Source organism: Microchirus variegatus (assembly GCF_963457635.1).
Source record: "Microchirus variegatus genome assembly, chromosome: 7".
NCBI lineage: Eukaryota > Metazoa > Chordata > Actinopteri > Pleuronectiformes > Soleidae > Microchirus > Microchirus variegatus.
The window spans coordinates 11,845,654-11,870,328 of NC_139808.1; the positions used below are offsets into that span (position 1 = coordinate 11,845,654).

At 40.9% G+C, this 24,675-nt stretch overlaps 1 protein-coding gene across 1 annotated transcript in view; it reads left to right on the plus strand.

The window, feature by feature from the left end:
• Nucleotides 1–1,847: 1,847 nt before the first annotated feature.
• The window catches only part of ptprt (protein tyrosine phosphatase receptor type T), a gene marked incomplete at its 3' end in the record, with an annotated part of 242,868 nt that continues 220,040 nt past the window's right edge, over nt 1,848–24,675 (plus strand). Inside the window, exon 1 of the mRNA XM_083892431.1 lies at nt 1,848–1,968. Coding sequence (XP_083748557.1) covers nt 1,947–1,968 — 22 coding nt within the window. The 5' untranslated portion in view covers nt 1,848–1,946. The remainder of the gene's footprint in view (nt 1,969–24,675) is intronic.

Here is a 24,675-nt window from a genome sequence, read left to right on the forward strand (position 1 = left end):
AATTCAAACTGTACGGGTCAGTGGCCCGGGTGTCAAGTATAGAGACGTGAAGAACTCTCCAGCAATGCCGCGAGCCTCAGTGATTCCTCTGCCTTTGATTCCGCTGTGCTTCGAAAACAACATGTTATTGTTGAAATCATAAAGAGAAGAAGTTGTTCTTTTGTTTTGATGAGGTCTGAATTACCATACGTGCTGGAGATCACAGCGGCAAAAAAAAAAAGGGAGAACTTAACGTGATTTCATGAATAAAGCAATGGTGTTCCCATTTCAAATGCTTCAAAACAAATTAAAATGGTTGTGTGTCAAAGCATATGTCTAATTAGGGAAGTGGGTTTATGTGCGCAGATGTGTGTGTGTGTGTGCGCGCGCATGTGTGTGTGTGTGTGTGTAGTGCTCGAGGCTAACAGAGAAGGCTAATGCACTGGAAAATGTGTCTTAGCTGGGCCATGAAATAACGATGAGGCTGTGACTTAATCATGTTGACATATAGAGCTCGCTCTTCTTCTGCCCCTCACTCACTCTCTCACATAGAGCCGTGCTCTCTCTCCCCCTCTCTGCGAGCACCGCTCCCCTCTGATAAACTGTGACAGTGTCTCTCTTGTGCTGGCTTCTTCAATTCACACTGATGACTTCATTAGTATAATGTTGTTAACAATCCCAAAGCAGCTTACGGAAACAACTTAGAATTTTAAATCTTGTTGACGTGATTAAAGATGTGGTTTATTGTGAAAGATTCGATCACGCGTACGGTGAATAACGGCGTGTTAATGTATGGCTGGCGTTTGCTGCATGACGTATAATCTTAATCCTTTGAGGCCTTTCTAGACCAGACACATTTTTTTGGGGCAATTTACTTGCATGTAGTGCTTTTACAGCAGATTCTGTACTGTTTTTGAGACAGATTTGTTTTTGCATTCGACTGAATTCTTTTTTTAAAGGTCCCATATTATGCAATATCAATCATTAATCATTTTAATACTTATATTTTGGACTCTGGAGGCTCTACCAGTCGTGAAAGTGTGAAAAAATATGACTCACTCATGTTTTTGTGGTCCTCCTCAGTCTAAGTACAGGAGATAAAACACGCGATGTTGACTTCCGCGCTCCTTGGGACATCACACGACGCCAAAATTCCTGGAATTGTTGTCTCGCGGAGCTCCGCTTTGTCCGTAAAACATGTGGGAGTGCTGGCGAGTGCAACACCATCCGAAAACCGGAAAATTTATATTCTTGGCTCCACAGTGCAGCACAGAGTCCTACACAAACTTCCAGCCTCAGAGGATTTATCTGTCTAGTGGAAACATGTTATATATGATGGCAATGTGCCTGCTAGAGCCTGCAAATGATGGCTGGACACCAGGGAACTAGTTTAACTTGGAGAAATAAGATAAAATGTGGGACCTTTAAACAAACTAATCCGTCTGCGAGAAATTCTTGAAAGTTTGTCTTGAAATGCTTCAGACTGTGCTGAAGTTCCAATGCTGTAATTAGCCGAATCAAAGCACACAAGTGACTGGAAGAGTCGAGTATTCTCTACCGTTAACTAGCAAGCAAGCAAGCTCTCGTGTCCTCTTCAGTATTGTGTGCAACCAAGTGTTTTATTTTATTCTTCTGAAGTTTATTCAGTAAAATGAACAAATACCAGCTCATCTAGTCACATGCTGTCGCCACCAATTTCTTACCATGAAGCATTTTTGTTTTTCTTGGTCTGTGAGGGTGCATCGATATCTCTATCTGAGTTATTAGCACTTTTGTTATTATCATACATGTGTATATATAAACTGATATATTTGTTTTTCCGGCACTGAAAATATACCCCATATATTTTTACTCTCCCTTCAGGTGGCTGCACGTTTGAAGAGTCGTATAGCAGCTGTGGGTACAGCGTTTCCCTGGGAACCAATGGATTTACCTGGGAACAAGTGAACTCCTGGGAAAAACCCACCATGGATCCTGCCCTGCCTACAGGTACGACCTTGCGTCTGTTTTTCCCTGTTTGCTTTAAACTAAGCATTGTCCCCACGGCAGTCTACGATGGAGGGATGGAGATGGTCAGAAGACTAAAGCAGTGTGTCGGTTACATGCATGGAATGTCAGATTTGTTATAATCTTGAGCAAATGAGGTGCAAATACAATTATTATCAAGCAAAATGTCATAACACTGACTTAAAAATGATGAATATTGTGAATTAAGATGTATATATTCCCACTTCTGCATTAGGAGGGAAGGTTATAGGATGTTGACTTATCGCTCTCCATATCTCCATTCTGAGATGGCAGACACTTGATATAACTGAGTTGAAAGATTGTGACGTGACCCCAGCTGGGTCTCCATCTCTGTGCCTATCAAAACACCAAATGGCAATCAAATGTCCCATCTATATGTCTCCATATTCCTGCCCTTTTGCTCTCTCCGTATCGCCCCTTCCTCCCACTTGCTCGCCCTCACACATTCTCTCTTGACATCAGTGTTTCTCAGAAACTGTAAACCCAAAGCGGCGTTAAAATTCAGATATGCACATTATCCCAGTTTTATTTTTCTCCTTCACACTGGACAGATATGGCACAGTGATGAGGTTCATATCTCATACAGTTTTGAGAATATTAAGGCAGGATCTGTGGAGGCTGTGATTTGACTGGTGGTCTTTTTTTTATTTAACAATGCCATGTGGCTCTGTGATTTCTTCACTGCAGTAACATTCTACCTCCTCTTTTTTTTACAACCATCCATTCTTTCAGCTGTGCTTTTTTGCTCATTATTCTTTGAGTGTTTGTGCGTGAGAGGCAGGTTTGCCCACTGCTCAGCTTGCCAGTCCGTCACAATGTCAACATACAGACAACAAACAACTATTTACACTACACTACATTCAACTTTCTGCGTCTGCCGGTTCGCACTAGGCTCCGCTAAGGTTCGTGTGAGAAAAAAGTTTGTCATCCATCCATTTCTTTAGTGGCACACACACTGACCCCACATGGGTAAATGGCAAATTTTGTATTTGTGACCCGTCACGGACCAAGCGGGAACAAGTCGGCTGAGCGCAAAGCGAGAAAAACAGGAAAACGTTTTTTTTTTTTCAAAATGAGGGATTTCCGTTTTTTTTCAAAATTACACAAGTTGAAGTTTTGAAGAAGCCACTACATGCTTCAAATCACAGTATTGTGGGTCTGTAAACCATAAACTTTGTGTTTGAGTTAAGGTTGTTTTATCGCTCTGAATCGCTCCTAGTTTAGGTGTGGCGATCTCACATTCCAGAGCTTTTGTTGCTTTTTCAGCCAATCAGCTGACGATCACGGAGAATACACATGGCTAATTAATATGCACGCACACACAGAGAGAGAGAGGGAGAGGGTGGGGAGGGGAGAGAGAGTGTCTGGAAAGTTCCAGCAGTTACGTGTCTTATGTCTTATGGCTTTATGTAGAGCTTTTCCAGTCTCGATGACCACTCGAAGCTGCTGTACACTATAGTTTCCATTCACCCATTCACTCACACAGCAAATCTTTGTGCATTTTCTATCACTCATCTTTCATACCCACTCACACGCTGTTGGCACAGCCGCCAGGAGCAATGTAGGGTTAAGTGTCTTGCCCAAGGACACATCGGCTTGTAGACTAGCGGAGCCGGGAATTGAAACCACAACCTGCGAGTTGAAAGACGATTTGCTCTCCCACTAAGCCACTGGGTAAATGAAACCTGTAGTTTCAGTCCGTGCAAACCATATGGGCCAACTGTCTTTTTGTCCTTGTCTTCTACCTGTGACACACCATCCATCCATCTTCTACTGCTGGTGCCAATCTCAGTTGACATAGGGCGAAAAGGCGGGGTACACCCTAGACAGATTGCCAGTCCATCACAGGGCCACATAGAGACAACCATCCATCCACTCTCACACTCGCACCTATGTTCAAAAATGAATGTCCAATTTGCCTAATTCCCAAATCTGCATCATTTTGGATTGTGGGAGGAACCCGGAGAAGCTGTGACACATCACTTTCATAATATTTGGTGATGTATTGCGGTGGAGCAAAAGAGAGTCAAACCTTTCCAGGATGCGGTTTTTCTTTTAGCCGATATAAATGAATTCTCTGCTTGTTCAGAATATAACCACAGAGACGTTGAGTACATATGCCTTTTTTTTTTTTTTTTTACATGACCATTCATCATTCTCATATTACACCCACCGATCCAATAACCCTTCCATCTTCACTCTGTCTCTTGTTCTCTATTATATATTATCTCTCAGTCATGTCAGTTATTGTGCTCATACATCATCATCATCTCCCCCTGTCTACTTTCTGCCATCACTGTCTCTGACATGTCAGAGGTGGTGAAGAGAAAGATCCCTCTGCTTTACAGCCTCCACTCACCGTGCAGAGATCTTGTACCAAAGATCTGATGCGACTCAACGGACAGTCTGTCTCTCTCTGTCTCTTGCACTCTGTATGTGCATCTCATGTCAGTTTCATCCGTGGCTGTTGGTGGTGGTTGTCAGCGGCGATAGCCATCATGGCCTCGAAAGCTCTCCTCATCGCAGACTGCTTATCGACTTCACGCTGCCATGGATGTGAGAAAGCAGGACCAGAACAAATTGTCTGTCTTTCACACTTACTCCTTTTTTTTTTTTTTGTTACTGATCATTCCTCTTGTGTTGTGCTCATACTTGACCTGAGCTGGGTAAAGTGCCAATATTGTACCATCCGTAACTGTAACTAAAAGACGAGCAGTTTCAATGAATTTTGTAAATTTAAGATATTTTATAGGCCAGTCTGAGGCCCACATGTAATTGCCCCAAGACTGCAACACTGTGCTGTGGTCCACTCTTTGGAAACTATGTTATAACAAGATCTCAGTATAATGTAAATCAAGAGATTTACAGATTTAACTAGACTTCTTCACCCGTTCTAGGATGTGTCTCCAGACTTAGGTAAATCTGACCCATGATGGGAGACTTTAACCAATCACGCTGTTCTACGATGCAGGTTTGCAGACAGGTCCCTTCAGTGCTAGTCCACAATTGGCGACTCGGTCATTATATAGTTCTCATATTACTGATGAGGTTGACAGACAGCGTAACCCAACCTATCGCTCTCAGCATCTCTTTCTCCCGTCTCTTTTCACCTCCATTCAGATATAGTTGTCATATAGTCCATAGTCCTGACAGCTTATTGATCTAATATTTGGACTGGAGGAGAGTGGCTTGTTAAATTCTCCTCTCATCATCTCTGTATTGATGTGGTAATGATATAATATAATACACACCACTGACAACTCACAGGCGTGACAACACTATGTGTTCTTGATAAGCCATTCAGTAAACTGACACATTTATTCATCTTCGTATTAATCCTACATGTATAAAAGTGGTAATGGATACATTTACTAATAATTCGATATTTCCGTCAGAATGTAATGTTTTGCATGACGACACACAAGTTTGTTTGTTATGGCTAAACAACCAACCCATCGTGATAATGAACATTAAATTGTGAATTGCCATTTTAAAATTGCAGTTCCCTTAGCCTCATCAAAATGGACATTGTGCTGTATTGAAGGAATCATGAAAGTAATGATTGAGGCTTTTATGCGTCCATTAGGCTTAAGGTCATGCATGTGAAAATATTTAAATAACATGGGAATCTATCCCCAGAATAATGTTATAATTAAATGCATGTATTTCTCTGTTTATTTTTTATAGTTTCTGTCTTTGAAACTTTGAATGCACTCGTAAATGCACACTTGTGGTATTCATAGAGTGTTTACTTGCATTTTTCCAGAATGACACACACACACCAAATCTCAAAAATACCTGACCCAGAAAGAAATATGCCCTTCAGTAAATTTATTTCACTGTCAGACTTTCATAAACCTGCAAATTGCAAAAAGAGGAGAAAATAGAGGCTTTAGGGGCTTGTTCCCACATGAACACTGCCAAGCCCTGCACACACACACACACATCCACATATACACACAGATAGAAAAAATAAGCACAAACTCACATCACATTTCACCTCTTAATACCTTTAAACCCTAGTCTGAATGAGACAAACACACACACACACACACAGACGTCATAACATCAAAGACTGTCAAAGTTTTTCAGTGCCCATCAACATGGCCATAATCTGAGATGAGGAATAAGATAACGGATAGAGACGGAGAAGGGGGAGTGAAGTCAGAACACATGTGTTAGTGTTCTCTATCCGTCTCTGTATGTTGGCTGCAATTGACCTGGACTTGTCCCGGGTGCACCCTCTGTCAACTCGGATTGGCTCTAGACAATGAGTGAGTGTATTTAAAACTAAATAAAAAGGGAGACTTTGTTGAATGACAGCAGACAAAGTGAGTCACCGGCAAACTGCAGGACACTCACTGCAGAGAATGAAGCAAGGCCATGTAGATTAAAATTGGGGACACAAAAGTAACTCACAAAGGCAGACAGACAAGCATCCAGGTTGACGGATAAGGGAGAATGAAACTGTGAAGAAACCCACAAAAGAGGAGACAAGAGCAGTGACAAACTCACAGACTGCCACTGAGGCTCAAAGACTCTTCTTTAATGACTTCTTTTCTCTATTTACTCACCAGTTCATGTGAAAAGGCAATTTCAAAGACGGACTGTGTGAACACTGCCTAAAACTTCGTTGTAGTATAGTTGAGCATTTAAAGGTGCATTATGTAATAAATCTAAATCAACTGGCCATAAAATCCTCCTAATATGTCACAGAGACTCAGGAATGTTCATATAACAAACTGAACTCACCAACAACAACAGTACAGCCAAAATATTTGCATTACAAAACATATTTTGCAGACTGCAAATCATGTTTATGTTTTGAAATCATGTTTTGGCATGTGGCGCCACCTACATCCGTTCTACCAATCGTTGCAGCCAGTAGAGTCTCAGCTGCCGAGCAACCACGGGTTGCCAGTTAGGTCAGAAAACGAAACCTCAAAGACCTCGGTATTTTGAATTTGAATGTAGTAACTGTTTTTTGGCCACATTCTTACATATGGCACCTTTAAAGCTCTACATAAAGAAAAAAATCAACACAGAAATGCTCCTTTGATTCATTATTGATTTGTCAAGTTATCGTCTGCGTCCGCAACATTTTTATCCAGATTAAAGGACTGTATCTCATCTCCTATGATAATGTTGACTGCGGACACTCAAACATTTAAGTCTGGATATACTTTACGCTGAAACACTTTTATGGAGTCAACAGTGCGGTTATCTGCTTTCACGTCCTGATACGCTGATTTGATCAGCCACAACGCCAACTCCACTAACTCTCAGAGGATAAGCTGTAGAAATGACAAATGGATGGACATACTTTTACTGCCGCTGTGAGCCACTTTACTTGTTTTTCGATAACCTGTTTAACAGTGGCGCTTAACGTAACTGATACATCAACATAAGGCTTTAGACTTCTACTCTTATAGACAAATCCTCTTTAACCTCAAACATTGCATCGCCTTGTGTTGTCTTATTGACATGAACGATTTAATTATTTTGGCATTAAATGTATTCCTGAATTGCTTAATCTTTTACCACTGACATTTTATTTTATTTCCAATCTATTATTAATGTTATTCATTCATAGTAATTAAGTGATGAGAGATATATCAAAAATAATATTAGGAGTAACAGATAAAGATCCACTTTAAAGACACTTTATTTAAAAGGTTTAGAAAAGCTGCACACTGTTAGCCCCCATAGACCCACTATCGTCACCAGTGAAGTGTGAACTCATCATGATTGCAATATCCGATGACAGCAAATGTGTGAGTTAGACAATAAATTGTTTCCTCTTTGCGTAGATTCAGATCAGATCTGTTTATATCTGTATCTTGAGCTCTTGTTTCCACTCATGCTGTGTTTCTATCACGGAGCATCTGGAACAAAAACAATTCCCTCCCGGGGATTACTAAAGTATTCTGATTCTGATTCTGATCAACATTTTGGGTAATTTTTGCTTCACAAAACTTAAAGAGTTCATGGTGTAGTGGAGGTTTTCAGTCATCTTGGTAACCACACTCCGATCCAATGGCCGGCTTTGAGTTACATTAGCTTTATCTCAATTCAGGGGCTGTCTCATTCCAAGGGTGTATTTGAAAGCTGATTGCACCACAGCGCCATACGTTGGCTGTCCCACTTTAAAGATTAATGTCCTTCTTCCCCAGAGTAATGAATGTTCCAATATATGTATAAGAAATCTATTATGAAGTCATAAAATAACCATGATATATCATTAGAGATTCATAAAATATGTTTAACTGAAATACTGGCTTCTCTGATGTCAATAATAATCTGCAGTTTATTCACAATTATATAATTTTCATTAGCATCCCGCAAACTCGGTTTATATTTGGTGTTTCAGTCTGTTGCACCACCCACAGCCTTCTCCTTTCAAAACCATCGTGACCAGTGTAGAAGATAAACAAGTGTTGTCATGCAGATGTGTTAAAATTATATTTTACAGCACATATTATGCGATGACTGAAAGTGGAAAGGAAGTTGACGACAAATATGGCCACGTAGACCATATCGTGATCACCTACGTAGACCATATCCTCTGAAGGAGGCAGTCGGTGTATTGAGATACAGCTATTGTAACGTGCAGATTTGTACCCTTCTGTCAGCTTGTTTATCTAAATCAGGGGTGTCAAACTCATTTTACCTGAGGGCCACATCAGCATAATGGTTACCCTCAAAGGGCGAGATCTTACTGTCTTACAGAATAAATGGAACTAAATGGAACCAAATATAAAGTAAAATAAAGGTAACTACTTGGTATAATATTGCTAAATAACTTTCTGTATTTATTACTTGTTCAAGTGACAAATATTATGCATGCATACACGTAACCCGGTCCGTGATGGTGTTGCTGGGTAACGCAATCGCCATGCATTGTGGGAAATGTAGTATATGTTCAACGCACGTCTTAAAGGGGAAGTAAGTAGTTTATAGTGCCATCTAGAGGAGAGGCTGAAATTTACAACAAAGACATGCTGCTCTGCTCACCCCCTCCCTTCCCTGAGCGCTACGGTATCCGCAGCTGGTCAAATGTCGTCCTCGTCGTCTTTCTCCGTGTCAGCAGATGAGGTTCGTGAGGCGAGGGAGAGGGCGAGCTACCGCGGCGACGAAGCGGAGAGAGAGGAGGCGGGACTTCCGCTACAAGTAAAGAGACGCTTGTTTTGTTCTCTCGCGTTTGTCCTTACAGGCTCCGGTAGAAACATGGCGTCTCGCTGCTAACAGTGGCTATGCAACCGCGGCCCGCGGTCATGTTATTTAACATGACTTTTTGAAACACTACGAAAATGAAACAAAAACTATTATACAGCGACTAGACAATGCAGGAGCACATAATATGTATAAAAAAGTGGATTTTGGGTTATATAAACCCATAAATACTACATATTGTACCTTTAAAGCAGCATAGACCTATTTTAACACATATTTTTAAGACCAATTAATCACTCGCGGGGCCACATAAAATGACGTGGCGGGCCACATCTGGCCCCCGGGCCTTGAGTTTGACACGTGATCTAAATCGATGCTTATGCAGCATTTCATTATGGACGGATTTGATGAAATTTTTTTACGAAACCTGGGTAGAATACTTACAATAAAATCACATTGTGCAACAAAGTATGATGGTGTCCACGATATGATAACATTCTACAGGTGCCTCACATGAATGTGTTGAGGGACACCTTAAATCAGCCGGTATAAATCATTCTTCCCCGTGGATCCTTCCCTCTGCCAAACCACTTCAGGGTGTTGCAGTAAATCACTGTAAGCTTTTACAGCGTTCTCCACTATCTTTTCCTCTCTCTCTCCACCATCTGCTTCTTTCTTTTCTGTGAGCCAGTGTTAGAGTTTCACATCAGGCAGTCTTTTTTTTTTTTTTTTTTTTTCCCATTTCCCAGTTTTACATTTATTTTTGCACCCCTCCCTCTCCTTTAGTGTTTTGAAGGCTTTGACAGACAATCGAAATGTACAAGCTTGTTTCCCTTCCTCCTGAGGTTTTAGGTCATTTTAAAGAAAGAAAATAGCCAGCACTTAGCTGTGGATGCATGGGTAAAAATACATCAAAAATGTGTTTTAACATAAAAGACCCAAAACACCCAACCTATTAATGTGTCAAAATAAAGTACGCAATACAGCAGCCACACGTGTACCAAAATAAAATAATGTATTTTCAAATTATTAAAACATAATTTCTGTTTTTGTGAGGCAACCTTTTCTCAATAAGCCTTTTTCATCTTTATTCTGACTCACTGACAAGAGGACAATGTCTGAGAGCAACAGACCATAATGAGTCAAGAGATTAAGCATGCTGTCACACTGCTGACACATCCCCATATAAAAAAGTTAGGTATGTAATTTGGGTTTAAGGTACTCTTTCTTAACTTTTTTTTTTACTTTCCAAATATGTAATCCAAAATGTTGTGTTTCAACACAGTTGCATTATTAAGTATGGGGCGTGTGTGAACAACCTCGATTAATGTTAATCCAACAACAGCAACAACAATATCAAAGATATATTTAATTGTTGCATTCTATTACCATTCAGTTTTCCTAATTAAGCTTCTTGGAAGCAAATTATGTGACATGATCAATGTGTTCTCCGCGAGAAACACTTTGAGGTAGGAAGTGTTCTTGTCGAGGTTTGCAACAAAGCACGTTTTGAAATCATTTGAAAGAATTGAGGACATGCACAAAACACAAGATCAATTATTATAACTCTAATGACTAAATGGAGTAAACAATAAAAACGTGTCTCGATATGTGTGATCTTAACAAGTCCGACGCAAAGCACCATGTCGTCCAATTTGCAGCGACACCTGGTGTTTTGCGTTCTTATGATGTCATCGCGTCGTTACAAAGACGGTCATTTACAGTGTTTTAAATGATAAAAAAAATATAATCATCTCAATGAAGTACAAGCTACGGAAATAATATTTAGTATTTTAAATACGTATTTTGAGTATCCTAATCTCTGCCCCCTCCCTGGCTGTGAGTGCTGTGTCATCTCTGGTGTTGATTTGTTGATGTTTGCACTGAATGACAATCCAGGACTCCGTGTTACAGAAAGCCTCACAGCGCTGCTTGTCATGCCTCTTTTTTTTTTTATAACTTGTATTATTTTCTTTTTCTGTTTTCGTCTTCCTCTCTCTTTCTCTCTCTGTCTGTTCCCTCTGCTGAAAATCCATTCCTCCTGAAGCATCATTGTCCTAAATTTGAATCTCAGTTTCCACCTGTGTTATTTTTTCCTCGACTTGACAGCTTGACAGACAAGAATGTTTGAACTGCTGTGAATGTCTGAAGTTTGTATTTTGACATTTTTCTTGTATCTCTGTTTTCATCTTTGTGTGTGTGTGCGTGTTTGTCTGCTCATCAGTGCTGCCTCTTATTTTTCCTTCGAGAGGCTGAAAACAAATCACTTCTTATCAGAGTGCCTCACCATTCAGTTATGACACATATTTAACACACACACACACAGGAGACAGTACACTCTGTCTAAAAATGAAATACACACACACACACTATCATGCCTTGTTTAAATTGTCAGCAGTAATAGACTGACAAATTATAGTGTGTCACAGCCGTATTGCATTATTCGTGTGTCTGGTTTTGTGTGTGTGTGTTTGAAGTGTCTGCTGATGAGTACAGAGGTTAAATATCCCGGCTGCTCTTTTGGTCAGCGGCGGTGATTCGAGGGCTCTTGTCGGGGACGGATGTGATTGCATTTGTGGATTGTGGGTGGGCTGGAAGCAGCGCAGGGCTGGTGAAATGACAAATCACGCAAAATGATAGTAACACATTACAGGGTGACAGACAGCCGCTGTTTAAATCCCTCCATTTTTTTTTTTGCTCTCTGAGTGTTAATGGTTGGCTTTCAGTTTGGATGTGGAGAAGGAGAGGTGCAAAATGGGTTTTACACTGACAGACTCCACATGACTTCAGCCACACATTCTCCATGCCTTATTATCTGCTAAGTAATATTATACTTTACTTACTTAATATCCATTAAAAACAGCCAACCTTCATGTCCTCTAACAATTTGGTCGTGTGGTCAAATGCGGCAAGTACTAAGACGCTGGTTAAAAGAAACAGGTACTTTTAAGGAAATAAATTCTGAAGAGCCACTCATCCAAAGAAACCTCTATACAGTCACCACTTCACTTTTTGTTGGCCCTTAGCAACAAACCCACCAGACAGGCAGAGATTCTTCCATTTATAGTTGTGCTGGCTTTGCTGGTGACAGTCGTAGCTGTAGGCGTTGTGGTTCAGAGTTTCCATCCATGAATTGGAGCTGGTCAAATGTCAGTGGAGATTGTGACCTCAGAAAACATTTTTTTTTGGTTTTTTTGCACCTGACATGACAAAGAAGTGCATACTTTTTTAAAAATATATAAATCCCTAAAACATATCACCAAATAGAATACTCAAGTCTGGGCAGACATGGATTTAAGATACTGGATATAAAAAAGAAATGTATGTGATTGTCACATAATAACTTTACATTCAACAACTGTGCTGAATATTACTTTGTGGTAAAGACAGACTGGTGATGTAGAGTTCCTGTCATTTTGCTCACGTATCATTGATGTAATTGGTGAATACAATTATTTACCTTTCAGATTTCCTCGGCAAACTTTTCCTGACTGAATAAAGACAAGTAAAACAGTCTTAAATTATAAACGGCACTTTCCTTTGAGGAGAAATGAGGGTGATTTGAAATCAAGGCTCTCAGTGAAACTTCGCTCTGAGGCTTATATGGAGCTGTCAGTCTCTGTCACAGTGTAGCCATTATAGCAGCGTTATACATCCACAGAGAGATGGTGAGATGGAGATAGATGGATTACCTGACTGGTAAAATCCCTTTGTAACTGTGAGTAGAGCAGATAGAGCTGTCAAGTGACAGATGTAGAAATGGCAGCAGGAGATAAGAGGAACTGGGTGAAGGGAAGGAAACGGCAAAGGAAGGGAAGTTGATTGAGCAAAAGAGAGAAGTAAGCGAGTGTAACGGAGTGAATAGTTATCACTCCTATTTATAGTAACACTAGGTAGTTTATGTAAAGTGAGAGATGCAGGTAATGGGAAAATGGGATCATCACTATTGGAGTTTTCAGAAAAGAATATTTTTAACGAGTAGATCACTTAACCAGACCTTTATTTTTTGTTTGAGTTCTAAGCAATTATACGGAGCCCCCAAAGTGACATGAGAAAAAAAAAATTAGAAAAAAAAAAAAAAAAAATGGAAATCTCAATTTTCAAAGTCGAGATCTCGAGAATCCAAAAAATTTAGAAAATGAAAAAAATGTTTTTTTTTTCATATTTTTCTTTTTCTCTTTTTTTCTTTTTTTTTCTCATGTCACTTCGGGGGCTCCTTACAATTAGACGTGGACATCGCTCGAATAAAAACAGTAATAACAACCGTGGAAGGAATTTTAGACATGGCAGATTTTAGATGACCCAACCCAGTGATGTACAGTCAAAGAAAGGTACCATGGTCACAATAGAAACTTCAATGAAGAAAATGTAACATGGATTGGATGAAGGCTATGTGGGAGATGACTGCATAACTCTGAGTCTGGTTCTGCCAGAGATTTTTTTTTTCTTCTCACTACTGAGACCTCTTGGGTTTCTCTTTCTTTATATTATAATATTATAAGGTCTCAGCCTTGCTGTGGTAAGTGCCTTCGGATAATGTATATTGTGATTCCTATGCAACTACAATCAATTTGGTTTGATTTACACAAATAGACCACCGTAACACAAAGGCTATATGGCTCTTAACACAATTAGCTGTAACTGTCTTGTCTTTTTTCACAGACAATATAATCACAGACCGTCTCAATATTCACTGGAGAGACAATAGAGAGTATCAGACTGCCAACCTAACTAAAGCAAGTCCATGAAATACAATTATTTATTATCTGTTTACCTGTCTACCTGACTTTAAACTTTAGTCTATTTTAACAGAAGTGCTGCACATACTGTATTGAGATGCCTTTTTCCACTACAGTGGGCATTTACTATGTGAATTTAAATGACATCATATCTCCCTTATTTTACTGTTTCTATATGTGCACAGACACAAAGGGTATTTCTCTACTAGGACTGAACGCTTTTACATACATATCGAATTGCAATTATTTAGACTTAAATTGTGATTGCTCGATGATTTGAGAAGGTATAGTAGTTTTTAAATATTTCTTTTCATATGAAAAACATATTTAATATGATAAACGTCATCTAAAATGGTAATTTGACACACATTTTGGTGTTAAAAATTGCAGTAGGCCATATTGAGATTTTGATAACATTCCGCTTAATTATTCAGCCCTATTCTCTACATACTTTGCATATGGAGGCTTGTAGCTGCATGTGGCTTTTCCAGAAAACCAGGCAAACAGCAGATTGAAAGAATAACATGTAGCACTCTCACAGACAATTAATCTGCCGGAGCAATAAATGCCCACATTTAAGACCAAGCCACCATATAAAAGCCTTGGATCACAGGACTAATGGTTCCCTGTAGGCTATACCGATAACTCTGTGTGTGTATGTGTGTGTGTACTTGTATTTGTTACCTGCTCAAGACCATAAATGCTGACCTTGTCTGGACCACTCGTCCTCATGGAGACGCCCAAATCCTGGTCCATATCGGGCAGAACCTAATTTCTGAGGAAAGTTTTATGGTCCAAATGAATAGAAGTCAATGCAATGTCCTAAGAAGAATAGCTGGGTAAGCCTGTGTGTGTGTGTGTGTGTGTGTGTGTGTGTGTTTAAGGGAAAGAGTGAGAGCGAGAGAGAATGGAACAAACACTAAGAGAATGGCAAAAAATGTCTGAAAATGACAGGCAGCCTGGGAGAAACGGGGGACGATAACCATAAAAAGAGAGAGGGGGGAAGCACAAAGGCATCGTCCACGGCCTCAGCTTCATTTTACATCTCTGCCAGCTCCATCTAATCTGAGCCCCTGATGCGTTTCTTTCTTCATTTGCTGTTAGTGGTTAGATTATACTATATACCCCATGCACACCCAGCTGTGGGCTTCACATTATGTGCATGTGAGTTGAATGTGCCTTTGAGCCCAGAGATGGTGTGCGTTCATGTGAGTGAGCTTGAACATCAGGCAGAGGTTACCGGTTATAGTCAGTTTCATATTTTTTTCGACTGGAAATGGCACAAAAAAATACATTTTACTTTTCTTTCACTACACTTAAGTCATTTCTGTCATTAACATTAATGCTGATGTTATATAGACAGTGTTGTTGTCACTTTCGAGAGAATTATGAATTTTCACCAACACACTATAGGTTCTCAAAGTCACACCACAAATATGATTTTTGCCTCATTATTATGATTTTATCTCATAATTTAGACTTCTTATACCACATTCTTTTTCTTTCTTTTTTTTCTGGAGGAAACTAGCTTCCATACACACCAGCTTGTATTCATGTAGATATAGATATACACATAGGCCCATGGACACAAGCATGAGTAAATATGCGTTGGCAAGTGTGGATCACATACAAAACTCACACAGGCATCGATGTATATTATTGTTACTCTTTATTGAGGTGTTATGTGAAGGCAATAAACAGGGCAGGAGGGAAATACAGCATTGTCTTATGCTTTGACCCTGATGATGAACATCAAATTTTCATGGCGGCTTTTGAACACAGTAATCTGTGGTACCCAGAGAGATGGACCATACACATTGCCTGTGTTGTTGTTTCTATTTAGTCCCATAGAAAAAGCATTCATAAAAAAATGTTGCAGGGGTAGTACTTGTTTCTTGATAGTGGGCAGTATAAACCCTCCCATTTATATCTACAATAAATTATGGAGATTTCAATTAACCTAACATCAGTCTACATGTCTTTCAAATTCTACAATTCTACACCAGTCCACCATGCTGTCCAACGTGTATATTGAGGATTAATGTAAAGGTGAACCACAGCCAACCCCACTATTCTAGATACCATTTTTTAAAATCTTTTTATTAACTGTTATAAAGAGCAAAATAAAGCACCTTCCCTGCTTCCAACACTGTTTTTAAATCAATTACAAACCATCATTCATGGATCTTTACTGCAGCACCACTATTGATTCCATTAATCATGACTCATTCATGGAATGAAAATGGCTCATTTCACGACCAGCCTTTCAGTCTTTTTCGCACATTGAGCTGCTGCACAAACACTTATGCCTGAAATCATAATAACCTAATAATGACAATAAACTGTTCAGTTTCAATATTTCAAGTGTCTGCTTGCTAAACTGTATAAGGGATATTACCCTGTGGGACTGAAAGCCAGACAAATCCATTTTACTCAGAGGACTACTCGGTCTGAGATCTCAAACTTCTTAATGTTACAATTGCAGCCATTTTTCCTGATCATGGTTCATGGTGGTAAATAATTCTCAGACACATTGGTGTGGCCTTCCAGGGTGTTTGCGTAAACGACTGGGCCAGGAGCGAATGAAAGTCGTTGCTTTTAGTTTGAAAGTCAGTCGGTCTTTCTTCGTTCGTTGACTTCTGACTGTTTTTAAACAATCCGTTTCCTTTGCGGAGAATCCCTTTCGCTCACTCTGTCACTTTCAAGGTTTCTGTCTGTCAGTGTGTCTCATGCATTCATTTATGTGCTCATGGATGCACATGGGCAAAACAGCCTATTCCCTGGTGCCTCACGCTGAGGGAGGTTAACTCAAATTAGGGGTGCAACCAATGACCAGATTCGACTGGTCACAGATAATTGAATTGATTAGTTGACTAATTAATTACCCTAAAAAAACACTTGGGTCCAAATGATACAGCCTAGAAGCACATCACACTGCATCCATGCTAATCAAACACTTCTGCGGACTCAGTGGATGACATAACAAAGAATTATCAGCAATTAAATTAGTTGTCACCTAATTTTGTCATCACTGATAAGCTCGACGAATAATTTTACCCCTGTTTACCCCCTAATGTAAAAAAATAAATAATAATAAACTACACTGTTTATGTGTTGGTCTGTCTATGTCAATAGAATCACTGTGCGCACACCCAAAAGCGGCAAATTTAATTTGGTGTATTGTGTTGTAGTTGACCCTTATATGTTTTGTACAATGCTGCAAAGACAGATGATGTCCAGGGAGATGGTGTTCTACCACTGAAATGATGGAGGCAGAAGGTTGGTGTAGGGTTTTTATTGGTTTACGTGGTCAGCATTTCTGCAACGTGTTTCAGGAGGTGAATGTTGACCTGTCTGTGCCCTTTTGACCTGACGGTACCATTTGGGTTTTGAGATTCTATTAAATATTGGACAACTTGGGCATGGTCTTGTTGGAGAACAAGACTGCTAGAACTGCCAGAAAACCAAACAAGTCAGATTCATTTAAGTTTGCTCCCAGACTTGGTTGAGTTCGGAAAATGCCATGTCACAGTACCCATACCGTACCTACGGTGTCAATTCAGTTAAATTATTTCAAATTGGCCGTCTTTGTAGACACAAAGTCTAAATGCTTTTTGATCCTTTATTGATATCGTAAAACATCTTCGTGGTGTGAAAGAGTTTTCCTCTGTGAGAAAAAACCTGACTGTTAACATGATTTTCTTTTTAGGGAGAAATAATTGTATCTTAGTTTTCTCATTTTGCTTGTGAAGGATGTAAAAGGAAGGTCACAGAGGACACACTTGACCAAAACAGCATTTCTTTAGATTGTTTGACCTCAATTGCTGTGTGCTGTTTATTGTAGCACCTCAGAATGTCTTAATTTGTCATGTCTGCTCTCATAACTGCCCACATCATTACTGAAGCCACTGGTTGGAGCCATCGTCCTTGATTGCACAGTTTTTAAAGAGAGTCATGTGATCGTAGATAGTGTACATGTGTATATTTAGGACATTACCACCATCCAAGGACGAACCCGTCTACCACATACAATTGAGGCCTATATCTGATGTGACAATGTCTGAATGATGTGCTTTTTCACTGCGTACAGTGTGATGGGTCGTATCTGATTTATGTTCCATGGGAGGAAAAGATCAGAATCGCGTCACTTGCACAGTGCAGTGTAAATGCTTCTCAAATGAGGCTTGAGAAGGCGAATCGCCAAGAAAAGTGGGAGAATGCATTTTGTTCACGTTTGAAAAGTCATTAAAAAGCCAATTATCCTACAGTTTTGGTGCTACAGGGAGTAGATCAGGGTGTTGGAGAGAGGAATCATAAACCCAGTGATATATGGGATCCAAGTATATGTATGAGTGTGTCTCTGTGAGTTTGTGTGTGATTTGTGCTCCAGTATGTTTTGTATATAATTTTGCTCGCCCTCTCTCTTTCTGTGTGTGTGTGTGTGTATAACTCAATGTCCCAATGAGAAATTGATATTTAATTTGCATTGTCATAAATCTGCATTGTAGGGAACAATATTAAACTTTATTACCATTTTTCACATTCACTTTACTCTCCCTCAGCGTCATCTATCATTAGTCGAACACAAAATGTACTCACAAGGGCGGATAGACGCTGCGCACTCTCTTTTCCCTTCTCTTGCCGATGTATCATTATTTCTCTCACACATATCCACAGCACATATCCACAGATAATTATCTCTGGACTCCAGAGATGCAGGGACAGTTCACACATGACACGTACACACCTCGGATCCACACAGGCTACACAAAGCACCACTTCGACCCTGTTGGTCCTTCTTCATCTTCTTCATTGCGGGGGAAATAACACTGAACTTCTTCTACTTTATGAAAAGTGAAGCTGACGTTTTAACATTGAGATGAATGACCAGAAACTTGGTTCATTAAAATCTGCTGCTCATCCACTATGCAAAGCTGTTTAGTTTTAAAGAGGAGCTCAGCTTTTACATGCCTATATGAGTTGCATCAAATTAAGAGCCTCTCTTGCACTACAAACTGCTTATTGTCTTGAGTTTGTTGTTCACTCTCTTCATTATTTTGATCACTTGGATTTTTTTTCTGCATTTAACAACCGTTCTTTAAAAAAAACTGTGGCCTATACAATCTCCATAGGTCATTTTGATGTCAGGCCGATGGTCTTATTGGGATTTAAATATAAGCCCACACTTAAAAACACATCCATTGATGTATGAGACACCCGAGGGCAGAGTAAAACACAAGACAACTGCCTATCCATTGTCTCTTGAGCCAGTGGTCACATGCTTAGTGTTCGATCTCCTATAGGTCAACTCATCCATAACTCACACGGCAAGGGCTTTTGGGATTTAGAGTTCCCACAGGTCGCATCAAGCACAGGGATTTACAGTATGGCTTTGCATGTCTATAGCTGTGTGTGCACTGTGTGCATGACTTATAGGGTCTCTATTGATTAGCGATCTATGAGGAAGCAGAGAGGTGTTCCCTGAAGGGCTGATCGATAACAGCCAGTCTCCTTGTCTTTACCACCTTATTAGTAAAGGATTATAGCGGCTTCACGGTGGCCTGCAGGCGCATGTGTGTGAGACTTCATTCATCTCTTCCTTATTTAAGAGCAGTACATACTTCACAGTTAGAATACAGATACACACACACACACACATCCCTCTCTCGCAGTATAGGGAGTATATTTTGTTATCATGACTGATGGAAGCAACGCTTGAGAACGCCAAGAGTACCCACTGGAAGTTTCCTTCTGATCCTGAGAGTCCATATATTCTTGCAGACAGCTGCCGCGCGTGTGCTTGAGCATCAGGATGTACAGTAACTGCTGATAATCTATCAGAAAAATGCATTACGGTCCGCTGATTTACTGCGCTCCTCGTTCTGTTCGCTGATTATAGGGGTCTCTCGATCACGGTTGCTCTCTGCCTCTCATGCTCTTTTCATTGAGGACATGAGCACATCCTTCCCTGATAAAATCAGGGTAAGTCGTTTTTTTGCCTTACAAATCACCCCTAAGTAATTATTGTCATACAATGAATTTAAATTAAATCAATATGGATTTTGCATTAGAGAGTCAGTAGAGATTAACCAGTAGGACAGAGTTGATACCTGGTGCAACAGATCCTTCGAGAAAATGTATCCAGGGGTCTGGTGACAGCTAGCCTTGCATTAGTGTGACGCCATATATTATTTCATATCTAAATGTTTTTTTCGATGGTCACTTACACTGTATATGTCTGAAAACAAGGAAAAACAAAGTAATCATAGTGATAAATGTATTTGTACACGGAAATGCAAGCCAAGATGCGCTCTCCTGCAGAAGTTCTTCACCTTGACACACTGAAAACGGGGCCGATTCCTTCACTGTGATGATGAGTCTGTGTACAACATGTCCCTCTATCTGCGCCAGATAGATGTAACTCAGGGTTTCTTAACTCATTTAAATATACCCAATGTGAAAACATCTCCCTCTTCAGTGCCATTATATCTCCTGTGAGCATAATTAACATTTTGATATGCATGGGGGGGGGGGGTCGCGTTCAGGGTACCTGTGGTGCTTGTCTCATCAGCAAACCTCCCATTACAACCAGTTTGTTACCGATGGCATCGGAGCAGCTACGCTCCATCATAAAGCTGCTTAGCCGACCATAACACCTTCTCATGGGCCCATCTGGACCTTTTCAGTGTCTTTCTTTGTCTTTTCGAAAGAGCTTTGGCTGGGTTACAAACCACTCAAGCTGTGAGTCTGTAAAGTCATTGAGAGACTGTATATAATACAGTAACCTATTTGGCTGCACAAATATATTTGACTTTGTGAGGAGGCAGTAAAACAAATCCAGTGCTTTTAAGAGAACGTTTGCAGCTTGTTTTGCTAATAACCCTTCCACAAATCTTCCCAGAGTTAACATCTTTAAAGGGACACTGTGTAGTATTTATGGGTTTATATGACCCAAAATCCACTTTTGTATACATATTATGTGCTCCTGCATTGTCTAGTCGCTGTATAATATTCTTTGTTTCATTTTCGTAGTGTTTCAAAAAGTCATGTAAAATAACATGGTCGCGGGCCACTACTGCATTGCCACGACGCCATGTTTCTACCGGAGCCTGTATAGACAAACGCGAGAGAACAAATCAAGCGTCGCTTTACTTGTAGCGGAAGTCCCGCCTCCTCTCTCTCCGCTTCGTCTGCTACGGCCGCGGTAGCTCGCCCTCTCCCTCGCCTCACGAACCTCATCTGCTGACACGGAGAAAGACGACGAGGACGACATTTGACCGGCTGAGGATACCGTAGCGCTCAGGGAAGGGAGGGGGTGAGCAGAGGAGCAGTTCTTTGTTGTAAATGTCAGCCTCTCCTCTAGATGGCACTATAAACTACTTACTTCACCTTTAAATGAAAATGTACTTTTAAAAAAATGAATGAAGAGATTTCAGGAAACATATAAAATTGAAATACTCATGTCACTGATAACAGTGTAACAGCCAGTATATTCACAATTTATGGCCCACAAATAGGGGTGTCACGGTATGAAAATTGAACCTCACGGTTATTGTGACCAAAATTATCGCGGTTTTCGGTATTATCGCGGTATTTTTTAAAAAGTGTGTGAATATGTGTGACCTTTGTCATTAGGCTCTGCTGCTTTTAGGTACAAATTTCACGGAGGCAGTTGGATGGAGCACTGGACTGGTTTATTGCTGCAACATGGGACAAACACACAACCAGTCTGCTGTTAATACACATGACGTTTACTGTCGCTCGAACTACAGCGCATCATTCGACTTCTGATCGTATAGTGGCATCATTTGCAAATTACAGTTCACTAATCTCACATCAACACATCAATCACCTGCCAAGCTCCGTTTTTTGCATTTACATATTAAAACACACACACAACAACATTACACACTCAAAAGTGCAAATAACATACCTGCAACATGGGACAAACACACAACCAGTCTGCTGTTAATACACATGACGTTTACTGTCGCTCGAACTATAAAAAAAGAGGAGTTCCGTGTTAGTATACTCAAATCACGCACACTCTGTACTGTTCATAGCTAGCTTAAACACTGTTCGCACGTGTCGGTAGCTAACCTACACACTCTTTGCACATTCTTACAATAATTAGTCACAAAGCAATAAAACCACAGGTTTTAGCAGCGTTTCATTAGACAAGCATCTCATACAGTAAATGCCGATTGATTTTATATGTCAGGTGAAGCATAAATTACACGTACAACGGAGTTTTATGTCCGAGCGAACAGAACGACAACTTACCTACAGCGCATCATTCGACTTCTGAGCACTAAACAAGATGCGCAGCATTAAGTGCGGCACAGCCTTCCGCTGTAGATTTTCAAAATAAAATGACATTGGTTGTGGTCCCAAGTTTGACAGGAATTTACAATAAAGACAAGACATTATTACACCGTTACATACACCCCCTTTAAATTCTGTTAAACTCCAGACAAATCCAGAGTATCATAACAGGAAAACAAGAAAAAAAATAAATAAATGTGGGGTTGCTCAAAGTGAAACCACATCACCGACGCGAATTACAGCCGACACAAAATCCTCCCCTAGGGAGTGCAAAAGGATTAGGAGGTACCAAACCCAATACTTTCCACAGACCAATAACAGGTGCCATATACACCTATTGAACATCGTTCAAGGCAATACACATTGCATACCCAAGCTCACAAAAACAAAACAAATAACACCTGGACGTAGCCCAACAAAACTGGGGGGGTGCAGGGGGGGGTAAACAAAACAACTACAACATCAACAAAAAGAAATCTCCTGCCATTCAGACCTTAAACAGTCCATGGAAAAATGCATACACAGGGCTCGAACCAGAAAAGGTCTGCTCAACCTTTTGTGTCGACATCTCATGAACCAGCTTCTTAGGGGGTCTGACATGTCTCCCATATCTGGTAGTAACTGCACCACCCTCGCCTACATGAGCACTAAGGGGCTGTGAACAAATAGCAGTGCTCCCACCATCACCTTCCACAGGAGTCAAGGGAGAGATTTCTGGTACAGGCAAATGAGAAACACTGGCAGGGACTGAGTCAGGTAAGTGATTCACACCAACAGGGACTGAGTCAGGGGAATGAATTAGCCAGTCCATAGTCCGGTTGTAGCCATCTGCATCATCTACCTCTACAGAGTCTCGACCACTTGCGCATGCCAGATCCTGGTCATCCGAATCCACAAGGGAAGCAGGAGACTCATCCACGGTAAGAAAGTCAACCGGGAGAAGAAGGTTTCGGTGCACAACTCTCTCTCTGCCAGTTATGGCATCTCTTATCCTGTATACGTTGATCCCAGACCTCACTGACACAACATCATAAGGTGTGGAGTCCCACTTGTCAGCAAGCTTCCTTTTTCCTTTCTCACCACGGTTGGCTAACAGCACTCGATCTCCCGTAGCCAGTGGAGAGCCCTTGACTTTCCGGTTGTACAGCCTGGCATGACGTGCTTGTTCATCAAGGCTGTGTTTCCGAGCGATCCGTGAGGCCTCACTCAAATCCCGCTTCAAATTTAGGACAAACTCGTTATGACTGATCACTTTGTCATCTTGAATCACATGCTGAAACATGACGTCGACAGGGAGACGTGGAACCCGTCCATACATGAGGTAAAATGGGGCAAACCCGGTCGTCTCATGCACTGTACAGTTGTAGCAAAAGGTTAGAGTCCTCAGCATCTGAGGCCACCTGGCTTTTGCAGTTGGAGGGAGGGTTCTCAACATATTCCCCAGCGTCCTATTAAAGCTTTCTGTGACACCATTACCCATTGGGTGGTAAGGTGTGGTGTGCGACTTCTTCACTCCTGCCATCTCCAAAAGTTCTCTCAAGAGCCTGCTTTCAAAGTTGGCCCCCTGATCCGAATGAAGCCTCTTAGGAAACCCATATACACAGAAGAAATCATCCCACAATCGACGGGCAACATGTTTGGCAGTTTGATTCCGACAGGGAAAGGCGTGCGCCATTTTAGAGAAGTGGTCAGTTATAACCAAGACATCAACCACTTTTTTGTCAGACAATTCAGCTGTCCAAAAATCGATGCACACCAGTTCCATCGGTTCAGATGTGTGAATGGATTCAAGAGGTGCACGTGCTGCAGGTTCAAGGGTTTTGCCGACAACACATCTCTCACATCGTCGTACATGGTCCGTTACGTCTGTTTCCATGCCAACCCAGAAAAAACGTTCCCTGGCGAGGGAGAGAGTTCGAGCACGGCCCTGATGACCAGCATTGTCGTGGAGGCCTAGGAGAATCTGGTGTTTAAGGCCATCTGGCACAACGAACTGGGACAGTTTTCTGTTCAACCGGTTGTCCTTCTTCACCCTGTACAAAATGCCATTTTGCACTCTGAGTTTTTTCCAGTGTCTGAGGAGCTTACTGACGCAGGCAGGTTCAGCTGCAGCCTCACGTCTGGTGGCTTTCCTTTTCCGCTGCACATAGAACAGGACTCTACTTATCGTTTGGTCTCGCTCCTGATGGCTCAAAAGTTGGCTCTGAGGGATAACAGTGGAAAGATCTTCATCAGGCAACTGTGGCAATGGTAGGTCAGCAGTGAGATTACCACAACCATGATGAGCGCTTAGTGCAGCCGACACCTCATCTGAGCTGATGGAACTTCCCTCAATCTGAGGATCAAGCACATCACTGAGGTCTGATGACTGTGACCTCGCACTCTGAACAACCTGACAGTTGTTCGTCAGTCGAAAAGCATCCTGCACTGT